General features: G+C 39.1%; 1 protein-coding gene across 2 annotated transcripts; it reads left to right on the top strand.

The window, feature by feature from the left end:
• Nucleotides 1-450: 450 nt before the first annotated feature.
• Nucleotides 451-22364, top strand: HELLS (helicase, lymphoid specific). Of its 2 annotated transcripts, XM_088531406.1 has the most exons (22): nt 451-520; nt 654-775; nt 2881-3003; nt 4335-4394; nt 4796-4832; nt 4921-4985; nt 5415-5456; nt 5853-6077; nt 7329-7511; nt 7793-7936; nt 8892-9088; nt 9768-9864; nt 10760-10921; nt 11408-11550; nt 13450-13588; nt 14223-14306; nt 14412-14531; nt 16647-16763; nt 17657-17816; nt 20523-20619; nt 20831-20907; nt 21814-22364. In XM_088531406.1, exons 1-22 carry the CDS (start codon nt 490-492, stop codon nt 21909-21911), a joined length of 2523 nt encoding a protein of 840 aa, XP_088387532.1. In that variant the 5' UTR covers nt 451-489; the 3' UTR covers nt 21912-22364. The 2 variants fall into 2 exon arrangements, with proteins under 2 accessions (XP_088387532.1, XP_088387533.1); XM_088531407.1 differs by lacking the exons at nt 20523-20619; nt 20831-20907; nt 21814-22364 and adding an exon at nt 20125-20428.
• The last annotated feature ends 684 nt before the right edge of the window (nt 22365-23048 follow it).

Genomic DNA, 23048 nt, shown 5'->3' with positions numbered 1-23048 from the left:
CCCGGGGCACCGCTGCTGCAGGAGGCTCGGAGAGCTCGAGGCAGCAAGGAGAGGCACGGGGTTTGGCCAGAGGGCGCGCACAGGCAGGGGAGGGTGCTCCAGCCCCACACACAACCGCCACGGGCAGCCGAGGTGCTGGGGTGGCACAAGGCTCCGCATCCCACAGGGAGCAGGGACACCCTGGAGAGCAGTCGGCAAAGGGGTGCTGGCCGGGGCAGAGCCAGGGCCCTCCAGGCCGCGCGATCTCGCTTCGTTGCCTCAGGGCTCAGAGCAGTCCCAGCGCCCGAGGGCGGCCCGCGAGGGAAATGGCGGCGCGCGGCACGGCACCGCCTGCCAGCAACCAAGATGGCCGCCGTGGGCGGCCGTACAGGGGCCGGGCTGGGGCGGTGGGAGGGCTCTCTCGCGAGAGCGCCGCGGGCTCTCGCGCGGCTGCGGCAGCGCGCGGTTTTTGGTCTCGCGAGGCGGGCGGGCGCGCGGCAGCTCGCGGGGATGCCGGCGCGGAGCGCGGCCAGCAGCGGCGGTGAGGGGCGGCGCGCGGCGGCACGGGCCCGGGCACGGGCCCCTCTCGGGGATGGCGCTCCCGGGACGGCGGCAGGGCGGTGGGGTGGGCCCCGCCGCCGGGGCTGCCGCCAACGGTGTCGTGTCTGTTGCAGAGCCGCCGGGCGCGGAGATGGGCGAGCAGGCGGAGGCGGCGGTGATCACGCCGGCCATGCTGGCCGAGGAACAGCAGCTGGAGGCGGCGGGGCGCGAGCAGGAGCGCCAGATGCTGGAGAAGGTGAGGGGCAGTGCGAGGGGTGAGCGCCAGGCTGGGCGGTTCTGTCCGCCCCGCCCCTAACGGCTCCTAACGGATGAAACCGCCGGGCTCGGGAAGGGGGGTCGCTCCCGGTGCCGCTACTCAGCGCGTCTGGAAGGTGATGGCACCGAACTTTGAATTTTCACGTGAACTATAAAAAGCCAGCGTTGGGTTGGTTGTGCTTCGTGTGCGTCCCCCTAACTTGTTGTTTCCACTCCTCACTGCCTATTTGGTTAAGAAATAACCAAACAATCAAGGACCCTGCTAGCGCCCTTTGTGGTGCTTCTGCAACCTTGTTGTCCGCGCTGGAAACGCGCCCAGTTCTCTCCCCCCACACCGGTAGCAGAGGGGGGCTCCAGCAGCTGCTACCACTAGCTGCTGCTCTCCTTGCAGTGTGTCTGCAGCCTCGCCAAGCCGAAGCGAGGAAGTGCTGTGGTGCAGAAAGCCTCCGCAGAGAGAGTGCTGCTACCCCTGCCTGCTGCCCTATCCCCACTCCTGCTTGCCCCTGGCAGCAGCTGCACAAGCACAGCTAAGCAGAGGGGAACAGGAGCTGCTTAAATGCCACCACACCAAAGTTGTGTGTAATCATCCCAAGAACTGGTGCTGGGCTTGTCTACCTCCTGCTTATGTTGCAGGAAATAAGCAGGTTTTGGAAACTCTCTTAAGGAAGTCTTACAGCCTGAACACAAACAACGTGGTCATTACAATGTTCCATTTTTCTGGAGGAATTGTAGGAGTTAAAACTCTTTACATCTGAGTTTTCCTATTTTTCTTTTGAAATTTTCTTGATCACAGGAAAAATTCTTCTGATGGACTAATCATTGGAAGGAATCTGTGTTCCAGTGTAGCAAAACATGTGCAACAGCAATTAGCTGGATGGAGTAGCTTAGTTTTAGTTAGTTTCACTTTTGGCTTTGCCAGAAAAGATCAGTCTTACTGAGTTGAGGTACTTTGCATGAGAAGGAAGAAAACTGAAACAAGGAAAGCATAAGCAAATACATTTCGCCCTTGTGACTCCTCACAATCTAGTCCACAAATAATGGATAGAATTTTTCCTTCTAAAAGAATGTGTGAAAAGCTAGGGTGGCTCCTGCTATTTGGTGAGGATGACCTTGATAGTTATTTTGTGAAAATAAAGGTGTGTTTTCTGGGAGAGAGGAACAAGTTTTCCCCTTTTCTATGTCATTATTCAGATAATACTCCATTTCCCTCCCCTCTATTTAGTTTGAGAAAATTCTCTGTCTTTTCCGTTTCAATGTGCCCTTCCCCCAGTGTTTCTTCTGAAGGCAGTGGCACAGATAAGCATCTTGTAAATCTCTGCATCTTGCTTTTCTAGGGTTTCTCTTGAAGATGCTAATTTACCCCTTTTCACTTGTTCAATATCTCCATCTACCAGGCAATGCTAGAGGCTAAATACTACTTTACCTTTGGGGGAGTCATGATTTGAGTTTTAATGAGTAATTTGAAAATCCTAAATTGCAGTTTTACTGTAATTCTACTACAGATGTTACTCTCGTAGAAAATAAAACAACATTCATTTTAAGGACCTGCACAGATGTTTTGTAAGTTAAAGTGGCAGAAACTTCTGTTTTCATATTGGAACTTGAGTAGACCACTGTAAATTAGTCCTACTGACTTTTGTAGTTGTCTGAATGACTTGCTCATGATAAAAATTTGTGATGAAAGGATGGAGGTGTCTCTGTAGTATTTCGGAAACTTTTGTATTTTTCAGTACTTGGGAAACTGTGTACTGAAATTGCTAGATACGTTTCTTCTTAATTTAGCAGGCTTTAGTCAAACTGAAATTGCTTTTTAATCTGAATATATAAATATGAGTTTAGATACCTTGAACCTTTGAATCTCTTCTGCTGCGGTAGAAGTTGTCAAACAGCAGAGCTGCTATTTACATGTGCAAGCAAATCCAGAGTTGCATTTGTCTCAGCACTTCAGAGATATGTATGGGTTGTTATACCCACAGATCATTGGTATATGGAAGGGAAGTGCTTGTGAATGTAGAAGAATCCTTATTTTAAAAGGATTAACATTGAAGCATCCATAGATACTTAATATCTTTTCCTACTTGCCAGGCCCGCACTTCTTGGGACAGGGAGTCAAGTGAAATGCGTTACAAGAGGCTTCAACACTTGCTTGAAAAAAGTAACATCTATTCCAAGTTCTTGCTTACCAAAATGGAACAGCAGCAACAGGAGGTGGGTGGATTTCTGTCTGCAGTGGGGATTCTTGAGATAAGTATAGCTCTGTCACCTCTGTTTGTGGGTGTGGTTTTTTTTTTTTTTTTTTTTTTTTGCCGTCCACTTGTTTGAAATGAATTAAAAATCTACTGAAGACCTTGCACAGGAATGCAGTGGTGTTTTACCTAATATTCAGAATTTGTCCTGTACATTTTATAAGCATGACTTCTAATGGAAAAATCATAACATTAAAATGGCACCAATAGGTTTTCAGCTCTTCTTCTCTCTACAAGAGAGAGGAAAAATGCTTCAAATAAGGCACAAAATTTGAAGAAAATCTAAAGTCTGGAAGGACAGTAGAAGAAGGCAAGATTTAGCAGGTAGGAGTGGTGCAACCTGTTGTGCTCATTGCCAAAGGCTGGATGAAGCCTGTCTTCAAAAAGATAACGTAGGACTCAATTTATTAATTTACTGTGATCTGAGGCAATGTTGCTCCTAAATAAGAACTTTCATAAAATGATTTGATGTGTGTGGGTTGTTTTGTTCTTGTTTTTTATCCATGAGCTGCTGAGTTCACACCTAGCTTAATCTTTGCTTCAACTGTCCCAGTCTGAGCAAGCTGCAAGAGTTGGGGCTTGAGAGGCCACTGAGGAATCTCAGAAAGCAGTTCAGTCCGTGATATTATCAGGAAAGTGACACTGGCAGACTGCCTGGGCTTTTTTCTGAAACATTAATCTAGCTTTAAATGTCAGCTCAGACTCATGATTGCTACATTGATAGAGTGCCTGTTTCAATATTGTCTTTTATTGCTCCTTTTGATAAGTACCAGGATCTACTTTTTGTTGTTCTTTTCTAAGATATTATTGCTTTCAGCAACTAAATAAAGTGGATGCAATTAAAATCTTAAGATTTCTCAAGACATTAAAACATTTCTTTCTTAAAGGCATTATAGGCTGTTTATATTGCTTTCTCTTCTAAGCAGAACACAAACAGTAACATGTAGAAATTAGGTGGGGGTTGCACACACGCAAAACCTAACTGCAATAAATATCTTCTTCAGTAGTGTGTTACTGGGAATATTTTTTTGCCAGAGCTTTTCTGAATTGGTATCTTTCCCTGAAAGTGTTTGAAGTATTCACTAACAAGCAATTCAGAGGAATAATAATGTCTTTGACCAGGTCTTGCTTTATGTTTTTAACAATGTCAGAATGAAGGCTTTTAGTGGTATTGCAGAAACAAATAAAGTCCGTGGAGTATGCACAACTCTATTTGAACAATGTAACCTGTTATTTCCATAAAAGATAGTTCTCTTGTGGGTGTTCCTTAAAGATAAGAAATGTGTTTTTTAGGAGCAGAAAAGAAAAGAGAAGTTAGAAAAAAAGAGAGAGATGTTGTTAAAATCTGCCAAGGTAAGATTACTTCATCGAAACTCTTTCTAAATAAAATTCTCACAAATCACCATGTTGATTTTGATCATCTGGTAAACTAAACAAGCTGTAAGTTGAAAAACTATATAATTTCTAATCTATCTATATACTGTATCTAGTGTTAACCATAATAAGACTATGAGAAGGACTTAAAAAATCATAGCATGTTTGTCTCTTTAAGGAGACCTTTTCTGGCTTATTTTGATTTGATGAAATAAATGTCATTTGTTGTGAGGTTTGTTTGTTTGTTTGTTTGTTTTCCTTCAGAAGTAGAAATTATTTCTGCTATGATTTTATAAACTGTTTAATTGTGAGATGTTTCAAAAAGCTTTCAAAGATAACAGCCTGGGAGTAACTGCATCTTCCCTCCATGTATTTCCTAGGGTCAGAATTCAGCTGATAACAAAGAAGAGAAATCAGGTAATGTATTGGAATTTGCAGCCACTCTTCTTCTTTTCAATTTCCTTAACATTTGATGTGCTGTATAATCTTAAATATTATCCTACAGCTGCAAAAAAGAAGCGAGGGAGAGAAGATGGAACATATAACATCTCAGAAATTATGTCCAAAGAGGTAGGCCATAATTGTAAATGGACTTGTTTAGTCCATTTTTTTTTGTAACACTATTTTTGTCTAGTGAGACGGTTCACTGCTGACACATCTGCATTTCTTGGAGCAGTAAAATTTTATATGTGATTATAAGAGACATGTCTTGCAACAAAGATCTACATAACAAAAAGTCTTTCAAGACCTGCACTTTTGCGTGTGTGTGTGAGTGAAAGAAGTTCTGAAGTTCGCCAGAAGATACTTTTTCTACTTGTAGTGTGTTTGCTGATTTGTGGCCTTGTATAGTCACTTGTCTGATTCATGATGTGGTATGGAAAGTCACTTGTAGTATGTCCAGATTTTTTAATTAGTATCTCATGGTTTTCCTGAAATGCAAATTATAATGGCCTTTAAGGTTCAAATGCACATAAGTATTTTTTTTCTCTTTGTTTTCAGGAAATCTTATCAGTGGCAAAAAAAAGTAAAGTGGAAAATCAGGTATGTTGGCACGTTATTGCAGCTTGAATGTGTTAATTCCTAGGAAGAAAAGGCTTTTTATACTTAAGAGCGTATCTTTAAACTTTTTCTGTAAATAAACAGCTTTCTGCTACATACTGAAATCCTAAATTAGAAGTCTCATGAAGCATCGAGAATTTGCACATTGATATTTGCTATATGGCAGTATCATTCCTGAAAAGAGATTCTACTCTTGAGTTGAGAGTTGTTCAAAAAAGTCTCTGTGTCGGGGTCTGGCATACTTCATTGCACAGTAAATAACTGCTGCAACTTGGCCAAAAGTGCATCATGTGCTTGTAGTGCTCCTTCTAGAAGTGTGTTAGCTGCGCTTTGATGTGTATGCTACTTGTTATGTATTCTCTAAACTCTCTTCTGTAGGATGAAGGCTCTTCTGACGACGTGTGTCCAGAAGACTTGCAAAAAAATGGAGACTCGAATAGTGTAATTAAAGATAGATTGTGTCAAGCTGTACGGCACAGTGCTAAGCAATTCCTCGATCCAGTGCGGAAATTTAATGGACAGCCAGTGCCTTTTCAGCAGCCAAAGATTTTTACTGGAGGCGTCATGAGGTGGTACCAAGTGGAAGGCATGGAGTGGCTCAGGGTATGGAGCAATGGATTAAGTGTTTAATTCCAGTCACTGTCTGGAGACAGAGAAATGAACAGGGGAAACCACCAGGAATCTGTTCATAGCTAATACGGAGGAGATGAAGAAAAAACAGGCAGTTCATTATGTTTTCTCCTAATATAAGAATTTGGTATTATGAAACAAAGTCATCAAGAAGCAGATGCAAATTTACAGGGTGGGGAGGATATTTTGTTTTATAAAGGCTTTCTTTATCTTCCCTATCTACATCTCTTTTCTTGTTCAACTCAACTGTATTCTCAACCCTCCTTTACAGAACTTTTCGATAGTGTTAGATCTATGCATACTTATTTTGAGTCTTCCTATTTTCCTCCCTTGGAAGATTTGAATACCTAGCACTGTGTGTCTTTAAAGACTTGTTACCTTGCAAGTCTGACATGGATAAAACGTTTTCATTGCCTTTTGGAATCTATGGCTATTGGCATCAATGTTTTGTGTTTAGCATTTGAAAGCAAAAGGCAAAGAAATTTGTTTTTAAACTGCCCATGTATGTATTATTACTATCTTCCTGTCTTTGCATTCCAGACAAATTAGAACCGCTTTCCTTTTTAACTGTAGAATCCAAGCAGAGCTAATTTACATTCTGCTACCAATCCCGTGGTTTCCCTCTCCTTTTATTTATTTATTTTTTAGTCCTCCCCTCCTACAAGTGGATGTATCCTCTTTTACCAGGCTTAAGCTCATCTCAAGTAATTTTTTTTGGTGGGGCGGGGAGGGAGCAGGGCAAACCTGGTTACGTAGCTGGACCATAGGGTGTAAGATCCTTATTTCCTTATTTATGGTTAGTAGGTTGATATTTTGCCAGAGCAGCTGGCTGGACTGCTCATTAATTGTACCTTTTACCTATACTAAAGTGGTTGTGCCAAGCAGCTACTTGAATAGGTGTAACTCAAACATCACAAATGCAATAATTTGGTTTGGGAAGGAGTTAAGGGGAATTATTTGGAACTGGCATTAAAACTTGGATAGTATGAACTGTACTTGCTGTTGATGTGCTGTTTTGGTATTATGTTATTCTTATGTTTCCCTCTAATACTTAACTGGCTAAAAGCACATACACTCACATGTGTCTTGTATGTACTTTGGCCATGAAGAAATCTTTCTCATTTAAGTTAAAATGCCCTCATTAAAGAAAGTTGCCATAGGAATCTTTTATTCTTAATGTGTTTTGGCTATTTTGCATTTACCTATCCTCTTCTGTGTGTCCAGATGCTCTGGGAAAATGGTATCAATGGCATTTTAGCTGATGAAATGGGACTGGGAAAGACAATCCAATGCATTGCAACAATAGCACTGATGGTGGAGCGAGGAGTCCCAGGTCCATTCTTAGTATGTGGTCCCCTGTCTACTCTTCCAAACTGGATGTCTGAATTCAAGAGATTTACTCCAGAGGTAAAAGAAAAAAAAAAAAGAATTTTCTTTCCTTCATTTTCTAAAAGCACAAAATATTTAATTTTTACTGTAATTCTCTGCCTTGTTTTTTTTTTTTCCAATGTCGAACATCAGTTTAATTGTGACTGTTCATGTCATTACTGTAAACTATGTCTAGTTATACAACTATCACTGTATATTTACAGTCTTCCTGTAAATAAATCAGCTCTTCTGTTATCCATTTAGTTTTACAGTTTAGCGTGAGCTTAACTGACCTGACTTCTAAATCTCTTTTCTCTTAGATTCCAATAATGCTGTATCATGGAGCTCAACAGGAACGTCGTAAACTGGTTCGTAAAATCCATGGGCGTCAAGGATCACTGCAAATTCATCCTGTCGTCATTACCTCATTTGAAATAGCCATGCGAGACAGAAATGCCCTACAGGTACCTAAGTTCTCCTGAAAATCCTGTGACAGTTGGAACGCCTCATCACTGTTAATAGCAATGCTTTCGAATGTAGTAAAAAACTGCTTGCTACTTATCCAATGTGATATTGCAGGACTTATGTTGGCATCCACTTTGCTGTTTCCTAGCTAGCAGTAGCTCTGGATTTTTATGCTTAAGAAGCTCTTAAAATAGAACAATTCATGCTCAAAGTGAAGTAAACAAATAATTACAACACATTTTCTTTTCACTACTTCCTAATAGGTAGAACAAAACCTCTTTGCTTGTATAATTCCTTTTTTTTTCTCCATGTCTGTCTTTTTGTAGTGTAGAAGTTATATTGAGTGAATAAATATCCTGATTAACATTGTAGTGATTGTTTCAGGAGAGATATTTTTGTACAGCATTTACTGACTACCAAAGAAGCAGAATTGCTGATGCAGTGCCTTTTCTTGTTTACATTTTGGTATAAGTTTCGAATCCATACTTCTGAGTATTTTTATAGAGTGTTTTATAGAGTGTAAGCTGCAAAATAACCTTAAAACAGTATTAAGGAAAAGTGCATTCAGGGAAATCCTGGAATGTGTTAATTGTCATGAAAGGTCTGTGCAACGTTAATTTAGTTTTTGGGCATGTTTGCATTGAAGACACTAACTGAATATTCACATTCTAATTTTTATGCAAAACCCGTGTCTCTACTTCATAAAATGCATTTTTACTTGTACAGCAAAGCAACAGCACCGTAATCACCTCAACTTCTTAAATGCATTCGCCACCAAGGAAATGTGAGGTTTTAACTTGGATTAATCTATTCTAGTCTGGGAAAGAGAAACAACACTAAATAGCATCTTTCTGATGAAAATCGTCATACAGTCTTAACCATTTGTGCTGCTCATCTGGTGCATGTTTTGATGCAGTAAATATAAGATTTCTTGAAATATCCTGTGTTTTGCAGCACTGCTTCTGGAAGTATCTGATAGTGGATGAGGGTCACAGAATTAAAAATATGAACTGCCGTCTTATCAGAGAACTAAAACGATTTAATGCAGACAATAAACTCCTTTTGACTGGTACTCCCCTGCAAAACAACTTGGCAGAGCTGTGGTCCTTGCTTAACTTCCTGTTGCCAGATGTGTTTGATGATTTGAAAAGGTAAGTTCCAATAGCCACAAGCTATTCCCATTTTTCTCTTTGGGCGTTGCTGTGATTCTTTAAGTGTTAAACTTGTATGAACACTTTAAGAATTGTTTATAGTATGACTATAACTCATTGGGACTTTCTTGTGTGCTGTAGAGGCATTTTGTTTTCCCCTCTTTGCACCTGTAAGTGCTTCAGAAAGGAAGTGTCAGCTCATGCTTGGGTTGTGGAAACTTAAATCCAAGCTAACCCCAAGCACTGAGGATGTAGCAATCTAATCATGTCTGAGATTCTGTAATGTATTAGGCACATCTGTATGAGACTAATGGACAGGTCTCGTGGGAGACCTGTGCTTTTCTGAAGCAGTAGATAAAGCTCAGGTGAAAGAAAAGGATCAAAAAGGTTTTGAATTTAGTCTATGTTTGAAAAACAATATAGGTTATAATGAACACAATAGAGCCTAATCAATATTTCCCTTAATACCTGTAACTTTCTTGATCAGTTTAAAACTTTAACCTCTGCATAGACAGATGTATTTCAGAAACATCTTATGCGTAGAGAAAGGGTGTGGGGTTTTTGTTTATTTTTGTTTTTTTATCGCAGGATAAGAGTAGGATAGGATACTTAAGTTGCAAAGAATAATAGCCATAAAGTAAGCTATTCCTTTTTTTTCTTTCTTATTCTGTTTTTATAGTTTTGAATCCTGGTTTGATATTACCAGCATTACAGAAACTGCCGAAGATATAATTGCTAAAGAAAGGGAGCAAAACATCTTGCATATGCTGCATCAGGTTTTCCCTTACTCTTTGTATTGTTTTTCATGATTTGTTTCTAACATTATGCATTATAAACTGTGTTGAAATTTTGGGTTTTTTTTGAGCTAACTTTAGGTCTATGGCTTTTATTGTAGAACTTTTGGATTTCTTTAGGCTTGGGGCTTAGTTCAGTCTTGCCAGCATATGTAGATGCTGAAAAGGACCTACATCTTCAGCAATGACTCAGTTTTGTTCTCAGAACTGAGCTGAGATTAGTCAAACTTAATTGCACTTCCTTGCCTCTTTTGCCAAGAGACTAAATTGGTCTATTTATCTTGTTGAAGGGTAAATTTGAAGGGAAGTAGGTAACTTGAAGACATTGGAAATAAAACCTTGTGGAAAACCTAGTTGTATAATTTACCTATTTTCAAAAGCAAAATCTTTTCCTTGGGGAGGGGGAGGGGGCAGTTTGTTATTGTTTTCCCACTTTAAGTTGGTGGTGGAAGATAGAAATTGTATTTCATAGACATAACTTGACAAAAGTTTGTTCTTTGCAGTGAAGAGTTTGTCAAGGCCTAACCTTGCAACAACATGGTTTAAGAAATGTGGCAAACAAAATGAGACTATTTCATAAAAATGAGGTCACTTTAATGAATTTGAAATGAATTCAAATCTGACATGTAGTAATGGCTGCACCTTTATTAATGACTTCAAAATACTTTTTAAAAAGCCACGGAATGGATTGTTTGAAAATATATGTTACCAATATTTGTGTAAAACCTTTCAAATATGAGTTCATATTAAAAAATGAAATATGAAACTGATGATTAAGTTCCTTAGTTTAAATTGGCAAAATAACGCTGTATCAGTAGATCATTTTATTGCTTTGGAATTAGCTTTGAGTCATTATAGCATATGTTCAACATTTCAGATTCTGACACCTTTCTTACTGAGAAGACTGAAATCTGATGTTGCTCTTGAGGTTCCTCCTAAACGAGAAGTTGTGGTATATGCACCCCTGGCAAAGAAGCAAGAAACGTTCTATACTGCCATTGTAAACCGCACCATTAGGAAACTGCTTGGCAATAGTGAGGTATCTACTGAGATAAATGTTAGAAAATTACTTGCTGTTAAGGAATTGTGAGCAAAAATAATAGGCATTTTTTTCATTGCTGGTATAACCAAAGTCATTTTTTGCTTAAATTTTGGATTTAATCCTTTGTTAATTATTTTAGTGGTAATTATTGTAAGTGACGTCAGTGTGCACACTGAGAACTATGTAATATGCAAGTGAGAACAGCTTCTTGGCTAGCCTTAAATTAGGAGGGGGAAAAAAGACAATTTTCAGTAGCCTGGCTGTTTCTCTTTTTTATTTTTATTTTATTTTAATTAGTAAAGTACTCATGCAGCTCTTAAAAATCAGACAGAAGCTTTCAGATTCTACTGTTGTGAGCCTTTAGGTTGTGGGCCAGGTTTTACTAATATCCAATACATTTGCAGTATTGAGGATCCTTGGATCAGTATAGGCACTTCATCTGAAACTATCTGCTGCTGATAGTAACATTATCATTTTCTGCAGGAAGAAGTAGTTGAATTGAGTCCTACAGGTCGACCAAAACGCCGCAGTCGAAAACTGGTTGATTATTGTGAAGTACATAATGATTCAGCCGATGACTTGGAAAAACTGATCAGCAAAATGCAAGAGGAAGTGGAAAGAGAGAGGTGCTCTTTAAAAATAAATAAATATGTATATTTCAATATCAAAAATATTCCTTTTATTTTAACTTACCCTGAAACTTTGCTTATCAGAAATTATCAGGAATGGCAGGTGTTTTATAGTGCACTATTCTTGTGGCTTGATGCTTTGCTTTTTTGGTTTTACCTAAGATTTGCTATTTTGTGATTGCAATGACTGTCTTGCACCATAACTCACTACCTCATTAACAATGATGGAGCTACAGACTTCCTAGGCCTTTGAAGGGGAAGAACTGCTTCATCTTAGTTCTTTGGTGATTGAAGTTCTTGGTAATATCTTAAGGCCCTGGGATAGGGTTAGCAGTGAGGACAGAAAGCTGAAGAGCTTAAGTTGTTGCTGCATATGGCAAGGTTCAGGTAAACTGTTTGTCTCTTAACAGTTGGCTGTGTCTTTTAGTGACTCAAAAGACAAGACAAGGGGTAATGCTGGTGTGCTAATTACAGTTAGCTCTTAAGTTTGGGGTGGGTATCTCTGGAATACTTGAAGAAAAGTTTGATCTCCAGTCTGGAGGAGAGGCAGAAGTAGTTTCCTTGCTGAATTTTGAAGGGATGAAGAGGCTTAAGGTGAGTCCTGGAACCCAAATGTTTAGCAAGGTTATTGTTGGTTTGGTGACAGGTTTTGGTCCACTTGCTCAGCAGCAAGTGGACCAAAAAAAGCTCAGCTTTTGATCAGCACTTGATTTTGGAGGACTGCAAGACCTGAAGAGTCATGCTCGTGTAGGGTTTTGTATGTAGTCCATTTTCATCTCTTAAATTGTTTGGATGTCTTTTGGGCGTAAGGAAAACTGTTTAAGCTTCAAGGCTGAAGAAAATTTTTTATCCTACTTGATTTTACAAGATTTTTACAAGAACTGAAACAAAATATGTTTCTGCTACTTTAATGGTGTGCATGGATCCCTTAAGTTGAAGAGAGTGCTTAGATCTGGAAAAGCTGAAGAGCTGCACTTGCTGTAGAATCCTGCAAGCTGTACATGTGGCTGAAATGAGAGCAGTGAAAACTGTGTGGCTGTTTTTGATGAGGAGGTGCCTTGCTAGATTAAAGTCACAGTTTAGAGAAGTTCTGTTTCAAGAACAAGAGTTTGTGCTAGAGCTGAAGAGCTTTCGCCGTGTTGAATCTCCTCCTAGTAGCTGCAGCATAATTTCTGGTTACTGATAGAGTAAAGGTTGGTTTGGGGCCTGGAAGGCCCGGACCACTGCACTAGCTGCTGGATGTGTAGTTAATGATGAGGATCGGAACTAAAGGAAATGTTTGTTCCTGAATTGTATGAAGTTTGGTTGTGATAAGAGAAAATAATTTTTGATTATTTACTAATATGCAATTATTTAGTAGGGACCTTTGATTGTTTTTAATGATAGCATTAGGCCCTGAAACCAGAACTGTTAGAGAGCAAACTTGATACCGGCTGCTTTTAAGACTGCCCTAGACTGGGGACTGAGTCAGATGACAGTGATGGCTGTATTTAATTGCAACATAGGTGCCTGCATAACATAGGTCTGTCTGCAGAATCGGGTAGGGCGTTGATTTTTTTGAATGGTGTATGAGTTGTTCTGCAGGAACTCTGACCATTTGTTGGTAGAGGGACTTGCTTTTATCCCCTTTTCTTGTAGGTGACTTGCACAAGTTGTTTTTGTTGCTTTATATTTGTTTTTTGACTTCTGCTTGCTATTTGATACCCTTTCCTATCTTAAACTGATGGTGGAAAAAAATCTTCTTGTTGGACTAGTAACAACCCTGCTAACTGTGAAGGATTTTGAGGAAATTTGGCACTCCATGTGAATTTGTTGCTTGACTTTTATTTTCCTTTTGCAGTATCTGTAACATAAAAAGTGCCACCTTTCTATAATAATATGACATGTCTTTTCAAGGCCAGTGGTAGAAGTGAGCATTCCCTTGGATTCAGAGGTGAACCTTAAACTGCAGAATATTATGATGCTACTGAGAAAATGCTGTAATCACCCCTATCTTATTGAATACCCACTGGACCCTGCTACACAGCAGTTCAAGGTATGTATTTGTAAAGCATTACCAGGAGAATTAGCCTAGACATTAGAAGCAATAGGCCAAATTGACAACAGTGAAGGATTGCCTTGTCAATGTATTAAGGAAAGTCCTCCCAGTTGAATTCCAGCAGTGCAATGAAATCTTTATTTGAAACTTTAAGCAGGTGTATGTGTGGGCAGATTAGTTGTAAAAATTGTCTTAAACAAGAGAGGCGTCTAAGAGAATATTAAGAATTTGCTTTATCAATTTTTGCCCCTTGAATATCTTGTTCAGCAAGCACTATTTTTTCCCAGTAGATGGAAACCTTGCACACTAGTTACCATTGCTGAAAGCTGGGAAGGAAACAGCTATGCTGTTCTATTACTGAAAAATTAAAAATCCTCAGGCTTCTCCTTTCAGAAATGTCATTAAAACTAATTTATTTTTTAAAACACTTGGGTATATAAAATGATTGGTTTGTTTAAACCTAATCTTGATTAAACTGTGTCAGTATATTTTGTTAAAACAAGTGTTGTCTCCAGCTTTTAAAAATGGTACATTGCCACCTTTTGTTGTTGCTTTTAAATGATTAAAAATCTCTGAATCCTTCCTTCAAATATGCGACTTGCCTTCTTTTCCCCTGCCACATTTTCCTAAGGTGGATGAAGATCTAGTAAAGAATTCAGGCAAGTTTCTACTCTTGGACCGGATGCTTCCAGAGCTGAAAAAGAGAGGTCATAAGGTAAATTTGTAAGGGTAATAGGGTTTTTTGTTTGGTGTTTTTTCTAGCATAACTGTCTCCTTACAACAAAAACAAAGATGCTAAGGAATTTTCCTGGTTCTGTAGGTCTTGGTATTCTCACAAATGACAATGATGTTGGACATTTTGATGGATTACTGCTATCTGCGAGACTTCAAATTTAGTCGATTAGATGGCTCTATGTCCTATTCGGAGAGAGAAGAAAATGTAAGTGGATGCCCATACCCTTTGAGTCTGTTCAGGAAAATTTCTGCCAGTTCCTGTGACATTGGGTACAGTTCTGCACAGCATTTAGTCTTGAATGTGCAAAAGCCATGCATGTGAACTGATGTCCTTGTTGCTGCTTTAATAGCTACTGCTCAAAAATCCTAAAGTGGTGAAGTGTGTGATTAACCAATATCTTGCAGTCTGCCTAGATTGATGACTACTCACGTGCTCTGTGGCCCAGATGTGACATGCATAATATATCCAGATTGTAACAGATGCTAATCCCAGTTTTTCTCCTGCCCATATTGTTTCCAGAATCCAGGATATGATGGTGCACCTGTAGTAGCATACTGCCCATTTAATTCCAGATAGACTATTTTCTAGGAAGTCTATTCTATCTAGTGTAGTAGTAGTATGGTAGTAGTATACCAGTATCTGTAATTTTAGTCTAAGAGAGCACATGGGTTTGGTCTTGTGTAGGCCTTTGTTCTTGCATTTCTGTTAGTCTGAAGCAAGCATCTGTGTCCAGCAAAGGAAGGAGGAACTTTGGAGGAATAAGGCAGTGCTGTTCTTCAGCTCGCTTGGGTGTCAGCTTTTGCAGCCTATCAAGTGCTTTGAAGCTAGAGGAGATTATTTAGACAGAGAATGAAACCTGAATGCAGGCAGGTTCGTCATGCACACAGCTAGAAAGATTCTTAGGAAGCACAGCCGGCCCAAGGGATAAATGAGAAATGGAAAATGTGCAATGTGTCCAAGACTATGCCAGATGTAAAACAGTAGCGAGCACTTGCATGCAAACCTGCCTGTCTAGTAGATGGTGAGGCATGGCTTTGATTTGTTCTTTGTTTACAAATTGTACATATTATCTTTTATGAGGAAGCAGGTAAGCTAGGGCTTCCTTTGTCCATTCATCAAAGTATCCATATTAAACATATTTTGGCCTTTTTTTTTTTAAGTACATAGTTAAAACAATTTTGGCATAGCTGCAGTTTTCATGTTGAATGAGTGAATGAGTAGCTCAGAAGAATGCTAGCATTTTAATAAATGTTCATCTATATAAAGAAATAATAAAGAATATAGTCAGAATGTTCAGGCCCTAACAGTGTTAATATCTTTATTACAAAAAAGAATCCAAACCCACTGCACAATAACTGAAGTGAATCTCCAGCAAACTATGTGAACAAGGGATAAATGCAGCAAACCTTCAAGGGTGTAGCACTAGCTGCCCAATATTTTCCTCTGTCCCTGACTTCTGTACCTACTACTGCATGGCATGAGTGCTGGCTGAGAGAACTTCCAGGTCACTAGGTCACAAGGCTCTTCCCACCTTTATGACCTTCTGTCAGTGGTGGAGATGCTGCTGGTGTCCAGGAAAGCCCAGAGAAGCTGAGGTTTGCAGATTTTTGTAGGGCACTTGGGTAGCTATGTCAGGCTGGCAGAGTGGTCATGGTTTCTCTTACTGCTGGGGTTAAAATTCTAAAAATAACTGTAGTATTCCAATTTTCTGACAGCAGAATGGTAGTCAAAGCAAGCTAGGACTTAATTGATATTGTAGACCAGGTATAGGAACTGTGCTGGCAGTTGAGAGCATCTTACAGTAAAAATAGGCTTAGATGGTGAGCAGGAAGCCAGAGTTTCACAGGTTTTCAAGTAAGAGGAAGAGGTATGCAGTGTAGCTGGAAGTAATAGTCAAGTTGGCTGCTTTTTTTTTTTTTTTTTTTTTTTTGGCAGTTTACTGCTTTGTTGAGATGTGGGTATGTGTTTAGGCTCTGCCAGCTTGGAATGTGCTCCAGGAGAAGAAAATGTAATTGGATGGTAGACTTTATGGAGATGCATGTGATTTGGACCACATGTCATTTAATAGTCTTCTCTCTGGACAATTCATTGACTGTAAACATCAGATAATAAAATACAACTGCCTCACTTTATGGTCTTGTTCTGTCCTAAATGAATACAATGTTTCTTTAATTTGACCTCTGACTGTATATTTTGCTCTGTATATTTCTTGTTCTTTTTACATTTTTAAATTAAGGTTTTTATTCTTATTTAAATAAAACATTTGCTATCTTCTGTTTGTTCTGCCTGCTGTTTTGTAATAAATAAATTTTCTTCCAGATGCATCAGTTTAATACTGATCCTGAAGTCTTCCTATTCTTAGTGAGTACAAGAGCTGGAGGCTTGGGCATTAACCTAACTGCAGCAGATACAGTCATCATCTACGACAGTGACTGGGTATGTTGATGGTGTTTACCTCATGATGCTCGTCATGAAATACTTTCTCTTTTGCTGGTTTTGATTGTCATCATCGAGTAACTCATTATAGTATAGAGCACTTCTGTAATTTACTACAATGAAAAGTTATCTCTGCAGTCCAGGGTGAAAATGTCCTAGCTTGTTGAAAACAAAGCTAAAGCTGCTTTGCAGGGCCAACTTAATTGTCTTCTGAATTATACCAAAAGCAGGAGGGTTTTTTTCTATTACTTCTTAAAATGAGGGGAAAAAAAAAAAAAAAAGAAATGCATCTCCAGAAGTTTGAAAGCTGCTGGTAGTCTGCAACTTCCCCCAGTTCAACAGCAGGGTTGTTAGCACCAGGCCTTCAAGTCTCTTCCTATGAGTTGCCATCCAGGTTTTAGCTAGCTAAGATCCCGCTGCTCTTGCAAGTGTGGTGACAGATGGGAAAGAGGTATGTCAGTAGACATACGCTTTTTCACTTTCTTGTCGTAGATAGCTCTGCTGATTGCACAACTCTATTTCCTTTCAAGGAAGCTAAAGGAACTTTAAGAAGGGCCCTTGAAAAAAACCATCATCTATTTCCCATTCTCCTACAAAAAGAAGCTAACAACCTCAGACAAATTCGTAATGCAGAAGATGTTTATCTGCCTCATATAGTGCCTAAGCAGCCAAGCTAGTTGGGTTACCCCATCTGTGTAGCTACAGCAGCAGAGCTCAGCATGGGCTAGTCTAAATGCAAGGAGCCGTGGAGCCGAGTTGTACCATAGCTTCCCTGCTGTTCCCTTCCGTTCTGTCCGACCCTTCAAGAGTTCACTGATTAAAAATGGTCCGTGTCGTACAATTCTTAAAGAAACCAGGTTAGCTGCATTATTAACTCTTTTTAATCTACTCAGAACCCCCAGTCAGACTTGCAGGCCCAAGACAGATGTCACAGAATTGGCCAGACAAAGCCAGTAGTTGTATATCGTCTTGTGACAGCAAATACTATTGACCAGAAGATTGTGGAGAGAGCTGCTGCCAAGAGAAAACTGGAGAAGCTGATTATACACAAAAGTTAGTATTTTTCTCTTTATAACTTCCTGTTTTTTTTTTTAAAAAAAATCTACTTTAAATCTCAAGAGAGAATTCTGTTTGAGACTATTTAATGTTTCTTCTTAAATACTAATAGCTTCATCTCTCCAACAAGCAGCTATATAGTATCACTTCCTTACTTGCATTCTTCAACATGTTACAGATCATCCTTCAGGAAATGAAGGAGAGAAGGGCTTATAGTACCTTGGGAATTAGCATGTCTTATTTGTAGGCAGAAAAAAGGGATGATAGCCCAATGAGCCCACCTGGAGTGAGGGAGGTGGGAGAAATGAAGCCAGGCTGTCAGAGGACAAAGTTCTGGGCTTTTAAGTGGTTTGATGGCAAAGTGACAATTTGTTCAACCCAAATATTTTTAGACTTCAGAGAAGGAAAATGTCTAGGATGGAGGTAGATGACAAGTCTAACTTGATTATTCTTTTATTTTTCTTATTATTTTTAATCAAATTGAATGAAGCAGAAGATAAGGTGGATATACTAAACTGCTAGCAGTAACATTTTGTCACAATTCTTTATTTGAAGCCATATGCTTAGCCAGTAGAGCTGTGTTTCATGATACAAAGCTTCAAGATAGGCTTTCCAGTTATACTGGTAAACTTGTGCTAGTAGAGAGCATATGCTTACTAACATTGGTAAAACAAGTAGAGACTATTGAAGGTTGCTTTCTGGAGCTTTCTACTTAACTTGGTCCAGATGGCAAACCCTAGAGTTGTGGAACTGCTACGTGAACTTTTGCGGCGCAAAAATTTTGCCTCCATCTGTTCTGAGTTTGCATACAGCGATAACCATGTTTTTGTTTTTTTTTTTTTTTTTTTTTTTAAAAAGTCCTTTTTGGGCCATTGACTAACCAGCAGTGAATTGAACAATAGTCTTTTTATTTTGCATGCAGCACAATGGTGGCTCTTGTTGCATTATTGATTATCTAGCTGGGCACGCTTAAAGTCTTAAGAAAACAATGGTGTCGAAGCTGCTTGTTTTAGATAAAATTCTATTGTTGGGTGCTGTAGGAAGGTCTCTGCTTCCAATACCTTGTTCTGTTTGCTGTATTCAAACACTAGTTTGCTATAGCATTACCAAGTGCTAAACTCATTTAAATATAGTAATCCTAGAAATTTCATACAGGTCTCTGACAGTAGTTATCATTATATTAAATGTTAAGGTATATAGGAACTTCCCTTAATATACCCATATTAAATATGTGTGTGTATATATATATATATATATAAATAATGTATGCATTTTGAGGGCACATAAAATGTTACTCTGGCTTATGGATAGCGCACAATTTCATGAGTTTGAACTGTGGATTGCCTCTGTTTTTTGAATTAGGTTGGCTGATCTTTTCTTCCTTTATCCTAGTTTTAGCCTTTTCTTTGTAGTATGTTTAACACTGCTATCTTGGTGTGACTTCCTATAAATTAACGTGTGTGGGTTTTTTGTTTGTTTCTTTTCCCTGAGGCTTTAATTACCATTTTAAGTAGAAGGCGCATGAATTTCTATGAATTTGCTTAAGAGCTAATTTGAAGATAAAACTGAAGTGGAAAGATCAGCACAAAAAACAGAATGGACTCAAACAATAAATGACATAATGGGAACTAGAACTAGTCAGTATACAGAAAGAAAGTGAAGTGGCAAGGGTCATGCCTACAGTTTTGCTATAAGTTGAATATTAAGAGCTCCTGCAGCCTAAGTGGAGGTTCCCTCCAAGAGCCCTTAGTCCATTGTGTAACTCTCTGTGAAGTTGGTGTAGCGGTTTGTGTAATCCTGAATAACTGAAAGGACCAAAAATTTGGAGTGTATGAGGAAGAGATGTATCAAAGCCCATGTGCCTGAATCAGGCCTTCCAGTGTTGTCTGACTATACAGGGCGAGTACAGTAGAAATACTTGGGAACTGAAATTTGTGAGGAAAGGACATGATGAAAACTCACTAATAAAATTAACACACTTAATGTGTTGATAAAAAGAGAAGTGTCTGAGCAGAGGACACTCTTAAGACTTGCCTGTCACCTTGGAACATGCATGGCAGAGCTTGGCTTTGTTCCTCTTCATCTTTAGGTAATAATCTTGTATTAGTTCTTGGATATTTGGGCAGACATCCATGTTTGTGTGTAGATAGATGCTGGTATGATTTCTTAAAGAAACCGGCCCATGTTGGGTGTGTTCATGTCTGCCTAAACTATTAAATTGAGGTATGTTCTACAAAGCAACAATGTGTTTTTCCCATATTTCCTATCCTCTAATGGTTAATGCTGCTTACTTTGTTTCAACCAGCCTACATTATAAAAGGAGCAATCTCCAACATCCACCATCTAACTTTATTTGCAATATTTTTACTGTAAGTAGAACTAATGGCTTTTCTGCTCTGTGTGTGCACGTGCCTGCATGTTGAAGTGGTGTTTCGATCAGCTCCTCTGCATACAACAGCTAGGAAAGTGGAAGGCCTGCATGTAAACTCTTCATGCACCTTTTTAACCATTTAGCCTAAAAACTTAAGTTGTGTTTAGCTGAGATCTGAAAGAGTGAAATGTTACACTAGTTAAAGGAGTTAGTCTGGATGTGCAAGAATAGATAATTTCTCTCTGTGCATCCAGCATTGTAGTGGTGTTACAGAGAATTTATTAATATTTCTGCCTCTGTATACTTTTTTTTTCCCCCTTCTCCCCACACAGATCAGTTTAAAGGTGGTAAATCTGGTCTGGCACAATCAAAGAGCTGCTTGGACTCTCAGGAATTATTAGAATTACTGAAATCCAGAGACTATGAGAGGTATGCAGATTTTCATTTTTCTTAAACCACAGATTTATAACTTGCAGCTTGCAAATAACTATTAAGAGATGGCTTTGTTGTCTAGCAAAGTGGTATGTGGGTCTTAATAGTGGAAAGAATGTCCTAGAGATTCTGCTGTGCAGAAAACTTCTGTGCAATATTACTGTAACAGGCTCTTATCTGTATTAAGAGATTATTTCTTCTTCAACAGAGAGGTTAAAGGATCTAAAGAAAAAGTTATCAGTGATAAAGATCTAGAGTTGCTCTTGGATAGAAGTGATCTTATTGGTAAGTTACAATTTTCATCCTTTTTTTTCTCTTTGATACTTAAATCATATTTTATATCAAATGTACTTTACTAGAACCTTTAGAGTCATTAGAGTCTTTATGTGGAGAAAACTGCCACACCATTATTGTATTAGTGTGTGTGTAGCACATTTTATAATGGTTGTTTATTCATATTTTCTTTATAACAAGAATCAGTGTATTAAAACTGTTGTAAAAGATACTAGTCTAGCATTGCGTCCTGACTTTACTATAACTAGCTGCAGTGAATGCTTTAGAAATTGAAATACCGCCTCCTGTCCCTGTAAACCATAAATAAGTTTGACAGAAACCCAATACTTTTTTTCTTTGTTTGTTTTAATATTCACTGGGATGGCAAGATAGTGACTGCAAAAGCTTGAAAACAAGATGCAGACCTGCTAATTTTTCAAAAGAACATAGCTAGCAGGGCTATAGCTTTCTGTGTGTGTGTGTGTGTGTGTGTGTGTGTGTGTTTTTTTTTTTTTTTTTTTTTTTTTCTCCAATGACTTCCATCTCTAGGTTTACCCTTTTTTGCCTTTATTTCCTATTTTTTCCCCTTTTTTGTGGGTGATTTTTTTTTTCTTCCTTCTTGAGAAAGACAGAATGGATACTTAAAGCCACTTATCTTCATTCAGATCTAGTCAGAGATGTTGGCTGTGGTGCTTGTTTGTTTAAGGGGCTGAGAAATAACCTCCAAGTACAATCTTCTAGTTGACAACTGTTTATAGATAAGCGTCATGAAACAAGGAACTTGCCTTTCAAATCCAGTTAAAACAAAAAAGTGTTGCTTCTCCCTGACAGATAATTTTTTTCTCTCTGCATTGTCATACTTGAATAGAAGATTGCAGATGATTTTCTATTACTATTCATCTTTTTTTTTTATCCTAGATCAAATGAAAGCTTCCGAAACAGTTAAAAAGGAAAAAATGGGTGTCTTCAAGGTCCTAGAAGAATCGTCAGGTTCCAATGCAGAATGTGTATTTTAATGTGCAAATAGCCTGCAGCCTTACAGGACAAGGGTATGTCTGACACCAGTTCTTAGAAAGATACCATTTATACATACCCATCCTTTATACTGACTTTCAAGTCCTTGTTCAAGTCCTTCATGTTCTTTGAGTGAATTTTACTACGTTCTACAATGTAACTTGCATGAAAATTTCATGTTTGTAGCTTTAGCTTCTGATAAAGAATTAAGGAAACAAGCATTTCACATTTTCAGCTATTTTTTTTTTTGTGATCAATGGTAGAAACTGCCAAAATTGTTTAAAATCTTCCTGTGGAAGCCCTAAAATACCTTTTTTTTATTTTTTTTTTTTAAGATGTCAATTATGGTTTCTTTGGGAAGGGAACGAACATGTGCCTTTGTTATAGCCACTTGTGTAACTTCTGTTTTAACTTCTGCAAATTATTTTGATAAATAAATGTCTTGCTTACCCTAACGTTGAGGGTTGGTCATTATTTTACCATAGCTTCCTAAATAACATGTTAACCCATGACAAACACATTTGACAAAACAGGCAGCTGCAAGGAGGAGATGAGCTAACGTCTGCGCTTGCAAAGGCTACAGTTCTGTTCTGGCCTGGTGGCTGCCACACCATGGTGCCAGTTGGCAGATAACTTGGGCTCTCTGTTGAAAGCATGTGGAGGGGGCTGAGGGCACTCAAGGGCCAGGTGGAGGTCTGAACATGTGCAAGACACATTTCTGAGTGCAGCAGTGGAGCAGAAGAGATGTCTAAGGATGCAAAGGCCAAATCAGCAGGAAGGTTGGATTTATACTTGAGCAAGGTAGAGATGGAGGAGAGGAAGTCTTCACTATTCCTCCAAGGAACTGGGTAGTAAGGCAGGTAAGGGCCAGCTGAGGCATCGTTTAGCTTCCACGCTCTGGATTCCAGTTTGTGAAATGTCATGGAAGTCAGATCAGAGGCTTAATCAGAGGCCCCTGTTTGGAATTCCAGCTGGAGCTGTCACACATGTGGCCATGCTGGTTGTGCCAATGTGTGGGTAATGTGGAATAAAAGCCTGCCTAAGTCATCACACCTTCACAAATGGGTTCCTAAGTTGCTTGGCCTGTGGAGGAGTACCTCCATGTAAACCCAGATTTGGTGAGCACAGGACCGTGCTCT

Source organism: Tinamus guttatus, unplaced genomic scaffold, assembly GCF_059628265.1.
Source record: "Tinamus guttatus ecotype Peru unplaced genomic scaffold, ASM5962826v1 Tinamus_guttatus_pri_ptg000416l, whole genome shotgun sequence".
NCBI classification, from domain to species: Eukaryota; Metazoa; Chordata; class Aves; order Tinamiformes; family Tinamidae; genus Tinamus; species Tinamus guttatus.
Note: the sequence above shows the minus strand (reverse complement) of the source record. Positions and strands in the feature narration are given on the sequence as shown.

Excerpts from the sequence above, each read along its gene's own strand:
- HELLS (XM_088531406.1), top strand. The coding sequence starts at position 490 with ATGCCGGCGCGGAGCGCGGCCAGCAGCGGCG. Across the intron at positions 7,512-7,792 it reads TCAAGAGATTTACTCCAGAG|ATTCCAATAATGCTGTATCA; the intron begins GTAAAAGAAAAA and ends CTTTTCTCTTAG. Across the intron at positions 9,865-10,759 it reads TCTTGCATATGCTGCATCAG|ATTCTGACACCTTTCTTACT; the intron begins GTTTTCCCTTAC and ends TCAACATTTCAG.